General features: G+C 35.4%; 1 protein-coding gene across 10 annotated transcripts in view; it reads left to right on the forward strand.

Moving 5' to 3' along the window:
- Positions 1 to 17,174, forward strand: part of Fam13b (family with sequence similarity 13 member B) — a 73,681-nt gene that overhangs the window by 42,603 nt on the left and 13,904 nt on the right. For 5 of the 10 annotated variants that reach the window (XM_076856900.1, XM_076856904.1, XM_076856906.1 and 2 more), the window contains 7 exons: positions 1,150 to 1,282; positions 7,299 to 7,363; positions 9,479 to 9,527; positions 10,607 to 10,754; positions 13,994 to 14,059; positions 16,084 to 16,294; positions 16,894 to 17,023. In XM_076856900.1, coding sequence (XP_076713015.1) covers positions 1,150 to 1,282; positions 7,299 to 7,363; positions 9,479 to 9,527; positions 10,607 to 10,754; positions 13,994 to 14,059; positions 16,084 to 16,294; positions 16,894 to 17,023 — 802 coding nt within the window. The remainder of the gene's footprint in view (positions 1 to 1,149; positions 1,283 to 7,298; positions 7,364 to 9,478; positions 9,528 to 10,606; positions 10,755 to 13,993; positions 14,060 to 16,083; positions 16,295 to 16,893; positions 17,024 to 17,174) is intronic. The other 5 variants (XM_076856902.1, XM_076856907.1, XM_076856905.1 and 2 more) reach the window with 1 other exon arrangement.

The raw sequence follows: 17,174 nt of genomic DNA on the forward strand, positions 1-17,174 counted from the left end.
TTATTTTTATTTTTTTTTTAATATTTTTTTGGTTGTTTTTTTTTTTTTAACTTGTAGTTGGACATAATACCTTTATTTTATTTTTATTTTTTATGTGGTGCTGAGGATTGAACCCAGAGCCCCCCGCCCATGCTACTGTTGAGCCACAACCCCAACTCCCCCTTTTTCATTCTTAATTTTGAGATAGACTCTTGCTAAATTGCCCAGACTAGCTTCAAACTTGCAATCCTCCTACCTCAGCCTTCTGAGTAGCCGGACTGCAGGTGTGTGCCACCATACCAGGTAGGGTGACTTGATTTTAAAAGCTCTAACTAGAATAGCTATTGAATATGAAAACCATGGTTGGAATTTTAGGAATACTGTATTGTACAAGTGCATGTGTGCCATGGGACGCACTGCAGTTCTGTGTGATGATAGCCCTGATTTGTGTGCTTTGAGGACATAATTAGAACTTATACACCTGGATCTATAAGGAGTACTTGGGCTGAATAGGAAAGGAAAGGTGGTATCTAAAAGCTGGAAATAGGAAATGTTTTAACGGATGTAATAGCAAATCCCTTGAAATTTGTTTTTAGCTTAGCTTGGGATCCTTGAAGCTTGCCCTTTACTTAGACAGTATTCATATTTTTACTACTGGGGAAATGACTCATGTTTCATCATTGGTGGCAGTATCATCTTTGTAAACCCAAACTGCAATATTTTGCATATTCTAAATTGTATAAGTTGGAAAATCTGCAGTAGAAGCTATTCCTGTTGTACTTGGATAAGGTGTTGAACACTATGGTCTCTAATAGTAAATATATATTAAATCAGGACAAATAGGTCAGTATCATGTAGGAATGTGTATTGGAAGGGAAATTTCTCTCCCTCTCTCTCTCTCTCTCTCTCTCTCTCTCTCTCTCTCTCTCTCACACACACACACACACACACACACATATTTAGAAGGCATTTGACTGAAAATTTTCAAAGTCTCTGACAACATCCCAATAAGAGGGAAAAAATACATAAATTAGCAGATTTTATGATTTGAGTTAATAGGACAAAATGTGGATTTTTATGCAAAGGACATTACTAATATTTATTTATTTTTTAAAGACAGTTATGCTTATCATTAACCTAATCTGATTTTTTTTTAATCTTCATTAATAGGGTTGAGATTGCCGATGATATTATTAATGCCAGTAGTAGTAACAGAGACTGTTCAGAACCTGTGGCTGGCACTAATTTAGACAATGAAGTTATGCAGCAAGATTTTATATTTGAGGATGAAGAAAATAACCAGGTAAGAAATGTAAAAAAAAAAAAAAAAAAAAAATGGTAGGCATGTTAGATGTATAGCTCTGCTATATCACATATTCTTTTGATACCAGAAATTATAGTTCAGTGTATTTGCTGACAAACTGATTTGTCATGATTTTAAATCTCCCAGAATATACATTCTTTCAGGAGAGTTTGGGAACCATCATTGAGTAAAGAAGTAGGTACAAAACCTGTATTTTAATGTATTTATTGAAAAGAAATAAAGTATGAGGTATTGTGGTTGAATTTTGTTATTTTTCAAAGTTTTTCTGTAGTTTTCAGTTTTCTTGAGGAACATGGTATACAGAAGAAAAATAATTTTCTCTTTGTAGTAGTTGTAGTAACAAAAGAAAGATGAATGAGAAAAATTAGTATGTTTAATAACATGTATACCTTACATAAACATGGGAGATGGGGAAACAGTAAATCTCTAAGGGAAAGCTTAAATACCTGCATCCTTAAGATAAAGAAAAAGAAGAGTATGGGAAAAACCTAGTTACAATGAGATGACTAGGAAAAGTACCCTAAACAAAAGTAAGGTTCAATAAGCAGACTGATAAGAGTTTCTAGTCATTTATTCATCCTTCTCTCCTGGTACAGAGGAGATAGTCTTATGAATGGATATTTACATTATATAGAAAATTTCTCTTAAAAAAGGGTACTGTATGGTGGGTGTTGTAACTATATGGTAGTGTGCTGGGGTCTTGCATGTGTAAGGCCCTGGATTCAAACTTCAGCACTTTTGTGTTTGCAATTTCACAAACTAATCCGCTCAATATAATCATTACACAAAAGAGGCATATTTTAGGATGGCACAGTCTGAACCCCACTTCTGGGATCTTTACACAGAAATTAGAAAAAAACCCTGAACATATTTTTATTTTTTTTTAAATTTAATTTATTTTTGTGTGTTTATGTGTATGTGTGGTTGCTGAGGATTGAACCCAGGGCCTTTTGCATGCAAGGCAAGCATCATATTTTTAAAATAACTAAAATATTGTCACTGTCACATTTGTTGGTGGTAGCGTTGTTTTGTAAAATAATTAATTGCAATTAATTATTGCACAAAAGCAGAGGGAGGGGAATGGAGGAAGCATGGGGTTAGAAATGATGGTGGAATGTGGTGGACATCTTTATCCAAAGTACATGTATGAAGACATGAATTGGTGTGAATATACTTTGTATATAGCCAGAGATATGAAAAATTGTGCTCTATATGTATGATATGAATTGTAATGCATTCCGCTGTCATATGTTAAAAAAATTAATTTAAAAAAATGTACAAAGGCAGGACTTTCAAGATGTATTTCCAGGTATAGTTTTGGTAAGTTTAAATTAAGATACTAAATGAATAGATAAGGAAGTTTTCTTCACGTTTCCAGTCTAATCCATACAAGAAAGTAAGTATAACAAGGGATTTAGAATCAACACATTTGAATTTTTATTTTTAATTGAGACAGATTAATTTAGGACAATAAGGTGTACACATTCAAGGGAGAATGCAGGCTTTTTTTTTTTTTCTTTTGGGTAGTGGTAGAAATTGAACCCAAGGCTTCACACATGCAAAGCAAGTGCTCTATCACTGAGCTATATTCCAGCCTGATCTTTACAAATTAATAGCCTAATAACTTGTTACTTTGGCCAAGATAACCTGGCTTCTGAGCTACTTTGTGCTTTCCCATGAACAAGTTGGGGTAATACCTACATTAGAGAATTATGTTGAAGATAAAAGGAAGTAAAAGTATCTGAGTGTGGTGATGCAAATCTGTAATCCCATTACACAGGAGGATTGTACATTTGAGGCCAGCCTGGGTAACTTGGTAAGACCCTATCTTAAAAAGAATATCAAGGGTTGGGATATAGCTCATTTGTAGAGTGTCCTGGGTTCAATTCCCAGTAAGAATGAGAAGGGAAGACGTGTGTGTGTGATGTGTGTGTCCTATTAGATTATTAACTAGAAAACTATCCCAGAGCTGGGTGTAGTGACGCATGCCTGTAATCCCAGCAGCTTGGGGGAGGCTAAGGCAGAGGATTGTGAGTTCAAAGCCAGCCTCAGCAAAAAGCAAGGCTCTAAGAAACTCAGCGAGAACCCTGTCTTTAAATAAAATACAAAAGAGGACTAGAGTTGTGGCTCAGTGGTTGAGTGCCCGAGTTCAATCCCCAGTACCAAAAGAAAGAAAGAAAGAAAACTGTCCCCAAGTTCAGCTGCTGTTGTTACTTCCACTGATTTGTATTTTTTTGATTAATCCCTTTTTACCTATTCAGTTAGTGCTTTTTGTAGTTGTTCCCTTGCCCTTTTCTAGATTTTCAGTATCTGCCTGTTTACTGAATCATCCATCGGTATAAAACAATGTTTTTTTTTTTCCTTTATTCTTTTTTTTTTTTTATTGGTTGTTCAAAACCCTACAAAGCTCTTGATATATCATATTTCATACATTAGCATACATTAGCTTCAAGTGAGTTATGAACTCCCTTTTTTACCCCAAGTACAGATTGCAGAATCACATGGGTTACACATCCACATTTTTACATAATACCATAATAGTAACTGTTGTATTCTGCTACCTTTCCTATCCTCTACTATCCCCTCTCCCCTCCCCTCCCATCTTCTCTCTCTACCCCTTCTACTGTAATTCATTTCTCACCTTGATAAAACAATGTTTTTAAAACTGAAATCTCTCCCCTATTCAGGGGAAAAACAAAAAAACCCAAAAAACTCTCTCTTGGCCTTTCATACTGATATAGCCTACATCAAGATAACTGTTTCTGTTTATAATAAAATTCTGGAAGGGCTTGACTATATCTGTGCCCTAAGGCACAGTGCAGTTTTGTCTAGAATACATCATAGATAAATAGCATACTACTATTATTTATATATTTTTTTGGTACCAAGGATTGAACCCAGGGGTACTTAACCCTATTATTTATTTTGAGAGAGAGTTTCACTAATTTCTTAGGACCTTGCTAAATTGTTGAGAATGGCCTTGAACTTGTGATTCTCTTGCCTCAATCTCCCATATCGCTGGGATTACAGGTGTGCACTACTGTGTCTGGCTCCTCTCATTCTTTTCAGCCATAATTCTGCTCAAACTTCTCTTGGAAATCACCAGTGATGTTCATATAAAATTTTACTTGACCGAATATCAAAATTTGAATTATGTAATTCTGCTCCTTTGATAATCCTTCTACATTTGGCTTTCAGGATATCTTACTTTTTTTTTTTTTTTTCTATTTCACTGGCTATAACAAATCCCTTTGCTGATTGCCCCCGCCCCAACCCACCCACACCCACCTTGCGTAGCATGTGTGAGGCACTGGGTTTGATTCTCAGCACCATATAAAAATTAATAAATAAAAGTATTGTGTCCTGGGCTGGGGTTGTGGCTCAGTGGTAGAGCGCTTGCCTAGCATGTGTGAGGCACTGGGTTCAATCCCCAGCACCACTAAACAAATTAAATTAACAAAGTAAAGGTATTGTGTCCATGTATAACTAAAAAAATAGAAAATAAAAAAGTATTGTGTGCATCTACAACTGAAAATTAAAATAATAATAATTTATTGAATTAAATTTGTATATTACTTTGTTAAGAAAACAGGAGCTGGATATAGTGGTGCACACCTGTAATCCCAGTGAATCGGGAGGCAAGATCATGTGTTCTACCCCATCCTGGGCAACTTCAAGAGATAAGGCCTGAGGATGTAGCTTAGTTTTAGAGTGTCCCTGGATTCAATCCCCAGTGCTAAAAACTAAACAGACAAAAAACAACACAGAGAGACACAAAAGAAAGCAAGAATTCTTTTAAAAATTGATTTTAGGATATATTTATGAATGATGGGTTCTTGACCTTGAGGAAAAAAACCAGCATTGGGCCGGGGTTGTGGCTCAGTGATAGAGTGCTTGCCTAGCATGTGAGAGGCACTGGGTTCAATTCTCAGCATTACATATAAATAAATAAAAATAAAGTTCATTGATAACTAAAAAATTTTTTTTTAAAAAACCTCAGCATTTCCCCATTTTCCTCCTACCTTTTCCAGCTAAAATACATAATAATTTTCTTAGTTGAATAAGTCATTTTAGTTTGGCATATTTTTGCTTAATGTAATATGCAATACTTGGTTACTTGAAAAATATGAACACATAATTTATATTGGACATGCATGCAGTTTATAATACTGAATATAACCAATGTTATCTTATAGAAGAGGAAAGAATTTCTGGCCAGGATAATTATAGAAGGCTTTTTGGAGGAGGGGGATTTCAGACACAGTCTTTTTGAGGTTGGATTTTGTTAGAAGTTTATAGGGGAGACTTAATGGATAGCATGAGTAAAGATTACAGGGAAATGTTGGATGTTAGTGAAGCATTGGTAATTGTAGGGTTCAGGGCATTGTGGGAGGATATATTGTAGAAAATAAGGAAATATTGGTAGGTTTGTATGGAGCCTAGAATACTATCTTAAAGAACGGGATTTTCTTCACTGAAGGAAAAGTTTTCTATAGAAATCTTTGAAACAAAGGGAATGGTGTACCCAGATCTCTATTTTTAAGAAGGCAGCTGTTGTAGTAAAGGCATTCTGTCCATCTACAACTACAAAAAAAAAAAAAAAGAAAGAAAGAAACTTTAAAAAAAATAGATACTAAGGCTCATTTTAAGCATTTATTCAGGGTAATGTTTTAAATATTGGGTAATTCTTTTTTTAATGTGCCTAGAAACCTTCAGAATGTATGGCTGTGTTCTAGAGCTTAAAGGTTGCTTGAAGTACAATTTTTACATCAGTACTCACACTTTGGGTCTTGGGGCCCCTTTACTATTAAAAATTATGGGGATCCCAAAGAGCTTTTATTTACATAGGTATATCTATCAGTATTTATCACATTAGAAATAAAAACAAAAAATTTAAAAATATTAATTTACTTAAGCATTATAATAAAATATAAATAAGGTTGCTTTTTCTTTCCTTCTTCCCACCTTTTTTTCCTACTCTATTGCTCGGGCTGGCCTTGAAATTTGGTCTCAAGCTCTCCTGCTGCCTTAGCCTCCTTTGTAGCTGGCACTACAGACACATACCACCATGCCCAGCCATTTTTTCTTAATAAACAACTATTCATAAAAATTTTGTAGTTTAAAGAGTTGCATTGTTTTATGTTTGCAAATATTAATGCCTGTCTGACTTAGAAGACACCTCAATTCTCACTTTTACTTCTGTTTTCAATCTGCTGCTATAGATTATTGGAGACAGTTCAGCTTTGTGGAGATAAGTAGTTAGAAAAGGGAAAAGGTAATTGATCAGCTTTTTTCAGATAATTGTGCACTTTATTTCACACTAAACAAAACTGGACAAGTGGTAATTTTTTAAAAATCTGAGAAGAAAATTAAAATTTTGTTGATTTTAGAGATGATCATCAAAACCACCAAAAATTTAGTATACCTTATAGTAATGCTTAGGGTATTTGCATTAGACTTGGGAGGTTTTTAAATTTGTGGGGGAATTATGATGATGGTGGTATAACTAAGCTCATTGGAAAATGGTGTGTGTTTGTGTGTGTTGGGGGAAGGTGTTTCCTGTGTCTGAGGAGCACCCTGAGTGGAAAGCAGTTTTTATTTCAAATGCACATGATAAAGGAATCTGGTGAAGTTCTCCAGGACTCTTCTTTTTCCTGTAGGAATTCACCAACTTTGGTTTGTGACTAAGGAAAAATAAAGCAAATAGTAGTAGACAAGTAAACTCAGAAGGCCACCATTTTTGCAGGAGAATAATAATATTGATGGTAATGCAGGATCCCTACTATGCTTAATATGATTCAGATTTTGAGGGATGATAAGTTACTGTCTGTACAAAGAAATGCCAGTTCCCACAGGTTGTTATTTTAAATGATAGCTAAAGAGGGTTGTTGTTATGACTAACCCATAATCTAGTATCTTAATTTCATTGGCCACTTTCTCTCATATATGAGTGTTGGGAGCTCCATTAATACAGTGGTGGTATTCTTTTTTCCAGTCTGTAGGTATACTATTAGAGCCATGCAGTGACCATGGTGATAGTGAGGAAGGCCATCTTGAGAGGTAAATATTTCTCTTGTTTTTAACTAATAAATCATTTTTATATTTATAACTCTTCACAGATATTTGGGTGCAGTATTTAGATTAATCTATACTTTATGACATACAGTTTAGGCAATCTAAAAGAAATTCAAGCTTCTTGTTTTAGTAGTAGGGATAAAACATTAAATGTCCAAATATTCAGGAGTTCCAACAACTTCAGACAAACATTAGTTATAACTTGGAAAGCATTCAGTGGGAAGAACGCAGCCTTCTTGGAGACATCTAAAACTTGTAAGTGATTTATAGAACAATTGGGAATTTATTGATACTTAGAGTATACCTGTCAGTGAGTTAATTCATGATCTTGCAGCTGGGGCTAACTAACCAAAAGATTATAACATATTGGCTTCTACAGGTAATGTACAGAATATTTCATTTCTTCTTTGAACTCATTCTTGGTGTGTTCCAAGAATGGTAGTTAAGCAATGGTACTTGTTCATCTCCTTGACCAGCTATAATAGAGCAAGCAATGCCTGAGGCAATGAGATGTCAACCAGATGTAGAGTTTCGGTAGATAGAATCCCTTTGAGTTAAAGCTTTCTAGAGTGTTTCAAGGCACTGAAAAGGATTTGGGTCTCTTTGCATCATTCTTTCAGATATGCCAAGAAGTGCATAATAACTTTCTTAGGAAAGAAGATTTGATATACAGAAAACATATCAGTAATGAAGTTGCAAACTAGATTCTAAATAATTGGAAATCCAAAACAGCATTACTAATTTGCTGATAGCCTGTTGGCCAGGGTAACTTGTGTTAATACCATTGTCTCGTAATTGTGAATAGGAAACCTATTCTCTGAAGGTAAGTAAATTCTTTGGAGCCATGTCTCTGGAGCGTCCCCATACTCTGAAGGTCCACAGATTTTCTGCTTACAGCAGTTCCTTGTGCTTCCTTTCAGGAGGCAGGAATGATCCTCTTCCAGCCCAGGGAGTTTTGGAGTTATGGGCTGAAGATTTAAGATTAACAGCATTTACAGGCATCCCCAGAATGATGACATCTGGATTTGATAGAACAATAAGGATCCATTTAGTGAGGACTCAATCTTTTTGGAAAAGTTCTTTCCTCTTCAACTTGTATAGGTTAGCAAACTTGTTTTTAGATCCAAAGAGTACCTTGCTTAGGTGGATTACATTTTGCATGTTTAACACTCTTGTTTCTCAAATTTAAGGGATTAGGTGCTTTGGTCAGCTAGTGGTAGAATATACTCATCCTACCTAAGCAAAGCAAGGCCTTGAGCTTTTCAGGGAATTTAATTCATTTCTTACACTCAGCAAGAATGAGATGATTATGTATCTGAGGAGATGACTTGCCATATTTAGATCAAGTTAGAACTGGCACTTGCTTGTATTGTAAATTTTTACAAGTGTTTTTTGGGAAAAGAAGTTTCCCAAAGTCGGCATAATAATAGCAAATGCTCTGTTGACTGGTTGAATAGGTAGAAATCAATTGTGACAGCTTGTTGTTAACACCTGTTCTTAATAAATAGGGGTGAGTTTTTCTGGGGGAATAAAATGTGATCTGAAAATTTTAAAAATTTCCTTTTTTTTATTCTACTCTTATATTTAGAGGAGGGAGCATTTTAGAACTAGTAACCTTTGATTACAATATAACCTTGTGATAGAAACAGATTTAAGGTAAAAACATAGTTATAGTTATACCTTTTTAAAAAATTTTAGAAGTCTCAAAGTAGAGAGAATAAAGCTATTTATTTGGTTAAAACTAATATTTATTTTACAAAAATCCCATTATGCTTTTTTGTTTGTTTGTTTCTATTTATTGTGGATTTTAATTTCCCTTTTATAAAAAGTTTTTTTGGGGGGATGGTTTCATGTGTTGACAGGGAAGTGGGGAGCATTACTTAATTTTTCTAAATCTGAAGTGATTCTGTGGATCTTTTCAGTATTGTGTGATTTTCAGATATAGGGCTCCAAAGAATGGGCATTTGCCCAATGGTTATTTTCTCCTCTCACATTTTAAATGCTAATTAAATTGGGGAAGAGAGGAATCTAGGTAAGAAATATGTAATAATAATAACCTTTTTATTCTTAATATACTAATAACTTTACTTATATTTTTAGGAAAGAATATTTGTTATTTGACAGTGATAAATTGTCACACTTGATTCTGGTAAGAAATATTTTTATCTTATGGTTCTTATAATTGCCAAGGTTTAATGTTATCATTATTGTTATTCTTTTGCTTTATATTTCTGAGGTTTGAACCCAGGGGTACTGTACCAGTTAGCTCTATCCCCATTCCTTTCCTTTTTTTGAGACAAGGTCTAAAAAAAGCTGCTGAGGCTGGCCTTGAACTTGTGATCCTACAGTCTCTCAGCTTCCCAAATTGCTAGGATTTTATATGCCAGTTATATCTGGTCTTTAATTCTTGTATTGGATAGGTTTAAAAGAGATGTAAATATAAATACTTTTATCAAATGTTTGTAGTTAAGTGGTAACTTATTTGCGAGTTTTAGTTATAAGATTCTTGGTTATGAAAACAGTTTTTTTTGGGGGGGGGAGGGGGCGCGGAGGTTAACCAAGATGCTTTACCACTGAACTGCATCCCCATCCTTTTTTTTTTTTTTTTGGTACTGGGGGTTTCAACTCAGGGGCACTTAACCACTAAGCCCCATCTCCAGCCCTATTTTGTATTTTATTTAGAGACAGAGTCTTGCTAAGTTACTAAGGGCCTCACTAAGTTGCTGAGGTTGGCTTCGAACTCATGATCCTCCTGCCTCAGCCTCCCGAGCTCCTGGGATTAAAGCTGTGTGCCATCATGCCTGGCCATCCCCTCCTTTTTATTTTTCATTTTGAAATAGGGCCTCACTATGTTGTTGAGGCTGGCCTTGAACTTAGGATCCTCCTACCTTACCTTCCCAAGTAGCTAGGATTATACTCCTCTGTCCAATCTGGTGAACCTCCACTCCTACCACACCCTCCACCCTGCCTGTTGTGAGTCAGCATCTGCACATTCAGCCGTTGGTTTTTTGGGATTGCTTATATGAAAATACTTTCCAAACTTTGTTTCCCAATGAGACATTGTAATTGCAAGTTTATGTTTGAAAATAGTTTGGATAGTAGGTGTAGAACAATTAACTGTTTAAGCATAGTAGACTAATAAAGACATAAGGATATGCGCTGGTTATCTTTAAGCTGGGAATGGAAAACTTCATGGTTGTGAAATATATTCTTTATTTTAAAATACAGGATTGTAGTAGCAAGATATGTGATTTAAATGCCAACACTGAATCAGAAGTGCCAGGAGGTCAAAGTATTGGTGTTCAAGGGGAAGCAACAAGTGTTCAAATTCCACATTTAGATCTGAAGAATGTTTCTGATGGTGACAAATGGGAAGGTAACTTTACCCACATACATTATTATTATTATTATTATTATTATTATTATTATTATTATCGATACTATTATTTGTAACTCAGATAACCCAAGGAAGTAATGAGATCACTGCCCTTTTCTGGACAGTTTTATTCATTTTAATCTTTCGTTTTCTGTTTCATATAAGATGAGTTGAGTACATTTTACTTAGATATACTAATGAGATTATGGGGCAACTGACTTATATGAATTAGAATTTGTCTGATCCATTAGCTTTGAAAATGGATGTTAGAATTTATTTTTAAAATAAAATCACCCAGAATAGGCTTTCTAAAATTGTTAAACCAGATGCTATCTTTAGTCTTTGAAAACCTGGTGTTAGCACTTGAGGACTTTCTCAGTTTGAACACAGAGCATTTAGCTTCCTTTTTTAATGAATACTTTAAAATGATCTTCAGGGGCATGTATAACCAAATATTGTATCATATCCCTGTCTCTATCAGGTAATGAAAGTATGATGGGGGTGGAGGCTAACAATTTGCCCAAAGAAAAGAAGTTTAACAAGCAAGCAACATGGGTGTATGCATTTCTCAAAACTTAGCAAATGTACACTTAAGATTTTTGCATTTCATTGTATGTAAAGTTTTATTTTTTCATTAAGAATAGAAACTAAATAAATACTGACTTCGGTGAATGATTTGCCTACTGAACTTTTTATGGGGATGTATACCAATATCTCCAGTTTATTTTGAAATCCATTAAAAAAAGATGATTGGGGTGGGGTTGTGGCTCAGTGGTAGAGCGCTCGCCTAGCATATGCGAGACCCTGGGTTCGATCCTCAGCACCAAATAAAGAAAAATAAATAAATAAGTGGAATAAAGGTGTTGTCCAACTACAACTAAATGAGATAGGTAAATGTTGTAAAGCAAATGTAGTAAAATGTTAATGATAGAATCTAGGTGATTAGTATATGAGTGGCTATTGTAAAATTTAACTTTGTTGTATTTTTGTGCACTTTGAAGTAAAATGTTGAAGGAGGTAGGAAATGAGCAACAAATTTGTATCTAGGAGCCTTTCTGTATCATATGCTTTCCTAGGTAAAGAGAATGAGACAATTCAGGAATATTTGTTTGTTTGTTTGTTTGTTTGTTTGTTGTAGTTGGGCACCATATCTTTATTTTAATTAATTAATTTATTTATTTATTTATTTTTATGTGGTGCTGAGGATAGAACCCAGGGCCTCACATGTGCTAGGCGAGCGCTCTACCACTGAGCTACAACCCCAGCCCCCAATTCAGGAATCTTAAGCCTAGTTACATATTGTTCAGTTGGATTGAAGATTCCTGAGTTATCTCACCTTTGGCAAGTTATCTGATGATATACAGTGGTAACAACAAGAGGAATTACAGTGCCAATGCTTTCGGCTCCTCTTGCCACTGTAAATCTGTTCCCCTGATCTTAGGAACGTGTACACGTGCGCATGCACATGCATGTGTGAAGTCTGGGTGTTTTTTTTTTTTTTTTTTTTTTTGTGGGGAGGGGTACTGGAGATTGAACCCAGGAGCACTCTACCACTGAGCTACATCCCCAGCCTTTTCTTTTGAGGCAGTGTCTCACTAAATTACTTGGGGGTCTCATTGCTAAGTTTGCTGAGGCTGGCCTTAAACTTGGGATTCTCCTCCCTCAGCCTCCTGAGTCACCAGGGTTATAGGTGTGCACCTCCACACCTGGCTAAGGTCTAGGTGTTTTTTTAAAGCTCTAACCAAAACATTGTCTGTACCAATCTTTATTTCTATTCTCCTTCCCTCCTTTTTAGATCTAGGTTTTTGGCCTGCCCAATGACATAAGTCTTAACTGACTAATCAAGAAGTTGTCATTTGATTGTCAGGTTGTTCTGGGTTATTCAGGATTTCTGGAATTTATGAAGATACTCCCCAGAGTTAGAGGATGTGTTAGCATACTGATGACAGTGAAGATTAAATGTCCTTTTTAGTTATTTATTGAGGCATAATCATTGAAAAGGAGCAGTAATTAACAGAGCATCTGGATTCTAAAAAAGTATTTTTGCTTCTTCCTCTTAGAAGATGCAGATAAATAGCCATTTATGATGTTTGATCTGGCGGGGGAAGTCCTAATTCTAAATTTTAAGAATAGATGAGTAATTGTTTTCCATTGTCTGAGAGATTGGGCATTCTCTGTCTCTTCAGCTTTCTGGAAGCTCCTCCAAAGAGAATCTGATGCTGGACTGTCCCCCACCCCACAATATCTGAATCCAACCACTTAAGTTGCTGAGGCTATCTTTGAACTCAAGAGCCTCTTGCCTCAGCCTCCCAAGCCACTAGCCAACCCCTATATCTTATTGTAGGGAAAGGAGATTACCTAAGAACTACTGATCCCTGATTTTCAGTGTGTGAGATATTTTCTTATCCATATGATTCAATGGTCATGACAAGTTTATATCAGTCTCCCACTGACTATTCCAAAAAGAGGGGCCAATGATCTTTAGAAAGTCAATGGTAGTAGACAGCTGAGTGTACTTGATGGCCACACATGTGCTTGGGAGACTGTATTGTTCCTTCAAGCTTTGCCACTAATAAGAACATTGACTTTTCACAGTTAGGTGTAATGATATTCTAAATAAAATGTCTTCCTTAAGAGAACAGATTACTTCACACTTCGGAATTAAAGACATTTTGTTTGATGTGGCTTCTAGGAGAGAAGTGGGAATGACTCCTAATAGAGGCCCCCACCTCATTCTCTAGTATGTGGTTTTTGTTTTTCTCAAAGGATTACCAGCAGAACACAGCAAACAGGTAGCAGCACATTATTACTAACAGTATGAATTTGTAACAGCTATTTAAAAAGACTTATCTTTCAATGGAGGTGAACCATCCATTTTCTCCTAATTCTGGAATGAAACATAATAGTGGGATCTTTTAAAAGTGGGATTTTATTTTCTGTTAAATCAGTGACACTGAAAAGCTTCAAACAGTATCAGTTAAGAGTTTCAAAAAAAAAAACCACTACTCTTTTTTTTTTCCCCCTTTTATTTTTGCCTTGCTTGCTGAAATGGAAATGTATGTTTGCATTTGTTAAAGTTTGGTTAATAGTAATTTTTTTGAATAGTTTTTGAGCAAAATGCCTAACTAGTTTTAGGGAAATGTTTTTGGTATCTTTGGCTTTGTGTTATGTGTATGGTTTGTTCTGACTGTGCCGTGTGTTCACTTTAGTATTTTTTGCCATTTTTTCCATTTTATTAGCGTCATGCCCTATCACTTTTCCCCTCATTGATTTCAAAACAATGCATCTGCAGAGAGATGGGGAGGGTAAGTATGGTTCACCATAGTTTAGTTTTCTTGCCTTTTTATGGTTCACTCTGTTTGTCTTTTTTAGCCCTTCTCCTGCTGTCCCCCAAATCTTAGGAATAATTGTTTGGATTAAAACTGATACCAAAGAATTGTTTTTGTTATTTCTTTCTTTCCTTAAAACAGATTTCTCATAAAACATTTATTATAAGTTTATTAATTTCTGGGACACAGGTACAAGGGTTGCTTTGAAGTCACTTTATTGCTGGGTTTATTGTGGGATTGCACGCTCTGTACCCAATTTTTACTTATGAGATTAATTTGGGTTTCAAAAAAGACTTTTTGTTCATACTACCCTGTAAAACAGGCAGTGCTTTACATAGCTAATGCATAAAATTAAACAAAATTATTATAGTAGTGATATTAACTATTGTGAAAAACAAAGAAAAAATGACTTTTGAAGTTTGACACTGTTGAGCCATCTTTCCTTTTTTTATTTGCCATTATTAATAACCATAGCATCAAGGTTTTAAATTTTAGTTACAGTCCAGGCATGGTGGCACACGCCTATAATCCCAGCAACTCAGGAGGCTGAGGTAGGAGGATCACAAGTTCAAGGCTAGCCTCAGCAACTTACTGAGGCCCTAAGCAACCTAACAAGACCCTGTCTGAAAAAAACAACAACAAAAAAGCAAACGGGGAATGTAGCTCAGTGGTAAAGTGCCCCTGTGTCAATCCCCAGTGACCTCTTTCCCCAATTAAAAGAATTATTAGTTACAAGTAATGCAAATGTGTAGTGGCAAAGTATTTTTTTTTAATTTTTTTTTGCCCCTGTGTTCATTGATATTAAAATTCATTTTATTTTTTTTATTTGGGTTATATTTGTGGATTATGTGTTTGATTTTTATATGTTCTATGTGTGCAAAGATACCAGTTATATTAACATGGTTTCTTTTGAGAGCATTCAGGGTAACTACAATAAGATATATGTGCTTATAAAGGACTAGCACTTTTAAATTTTTTCTTTATGATGTTCTTGTGGGTGTTTAATAAAGTACATATTATACACAGGAATCCTATACTAAACGATAACCACTAAAGTTTCATGTTAAGAGACCAGATGCTGACAGGTGATTTAGCTCCTCTTTTAGAAATGTTAGAATTTGGGCTGGGGTTGTGGCTCAGTGGTAGAAGTTCTTGCCTCACATGTGTGAGGTAGTGGGTTCAATTCTAGCACCATATATAAATAATTGAATGAAATAATTATCCATCAACAACTAAAAAAACAAAAAAGAAGAAGAATTCTTATGGAGTCAGAGAACTCCATTTCTGAGTAGCATAGGGAAGAGCTTCCACATCTTAACATAGCCTCTTGATAATAATGGACAAATCTTACACCTGGCAGCATTTGGCTTTTACTTTATGTTCCTAACTAAGGACTGTTGAGTGGTCACTGTTTCGAAATAAGACTTTTTTCTTTACTTGAAAAATAATATTTTTCCTTATGTTTAGAATATTTAGAATTATATTAAATAATGTCTCTTTCATTCTTTTCCTTTCCTTTCTCTCCTTCTCTCCTTCCCTCCCTCCTTCCCTCCCTCCCTTCATGGGAATCAAATCCAGGACTTGCCCTATGCAAGCTTTCCACCACTGAGCTACATCCCCAGCCCTTTTTGAGACAGAGTATTGCTTACTTTCCTAAATCTCCTTTGAATTTGGAATCCTTCTTGCCTCAAGTAGCTGGGATCACTCCAAATTAGAATTAAATTTTAGAGAGCTTGACAGTGTCCTTTCTTGTTTTGCCACTGGGTTCAGTAATTTAAGCTTTAGCTCCTTTTGTGAAAAGAGAAAACACTGAACTAAATCTTGGATAATTTTAAACTTTAGTTGGCATCATGAAGATCCTCATGTCTCTTGTTTCATTAAAAAACGTGTAATAGATATTTGAAACACTACACAATGATACAATTTAAAGATTACATTTTGTGACTTTCCCCCCCATATGGACTCAAGAGACCCATCCTACTGTTCTTTATGTTTTACAGAACCATTTCCTGCTTTTAAGTCTTGGCAGGAGGATTCTGAGTCTGGAGAAGCTCAGCTGTCTCCACAAGCTGGAAGAATGAATCACCATCCCATGGAAGAGGATGGTCCTCCAGTATTATCACACAGAAGTTTAGATTTTGGACAAAGCCAGCGTTTCCTACATGATCCAGAAATGCTGGATTCCTCATCTAAAGCACTTTCTTTTACTAGGTATATGATTTTTTAATGTATTTGTAAGAGGTGATTTCTATTAGGTACCCAGATCCTCTGAAAGATTTAGTTTTCTATACCTATAGGTCAGAGCCTTCTCCCCTATAATCCCCATTTCCTGAAGCAGGTTTTGCCCTGCTGTTGAATTCTAAATTCATTGAGGTATATGTGGTGCTTGAAGTTTGCTTTCAAATGGACATTTCCATGGTGTATTTGTTTGTTTATTCATTCATGACTATGATACAGAATTGAAAGGGAAGCAGACAGTGAAACTGATTCCCCTAATATTTTTGTAAAAACTTAAAGTTGATTATGAATGCCAAAAACTTGTTTTTCCCTCAAGTTGAACACTTACAAGAGCTCTAAGCTGCTAGGTTTCTTTATTTATTTTCAGCCTTTGTCCAAATAAGTTTTAAATGATTCTACCACTGTGTTCACTAGTTTTGTGGTGTGTAACACTGTAGGTTTTTGGTTTGTTTTTTTTAACAAGCTGTTCTTTACTATTAGGGACTTAACTTCACTTTCAAGATATACTTACTAGTAGTTGTGTTGACAGTTGAAAATTTAACACAGACTATTGGCCTGTCATTTAAATTCAGGATTAGAAGATCATCCTTTAGTTCAAAGGATGAAAAAAGAGAAGACAGAACACCTTACCAATTGGTTAAGAAACTTCAGAAAAAAATCAGACAATTTGAGGAGCAGTTTGAAAGAGACAGAAATAGCAAGGTAAGTTTGTACCATTGCCCAGACCAAGCTGTATCTAATTGGGTGCTGTGGTACATGCCTGTAAACCCAGTGACTTAGGAAGCTAAGGCAGGAGGATTGTTAGTTGTAAGGCCAGCATCAGCAATTTAGCAAGACCCTGTCTGAAAAGGAA

This window comes from Callospermophilus lateralis, chromosome 5 (genome assembly GCF_048772815.1).
Source record: "Callospermophilus lateralis isolate mCalLat2 chromosome 5, mCalLat2.hap1, whole genome shotgun sequence".
Taxonomy (NCBI): domain Eukaryota; kingdom Metazoa; phylum Chordata; class Mammalia; order Rodentia; family Sciuridae; genus Callospermophilus; species Callospermophilus lateralis.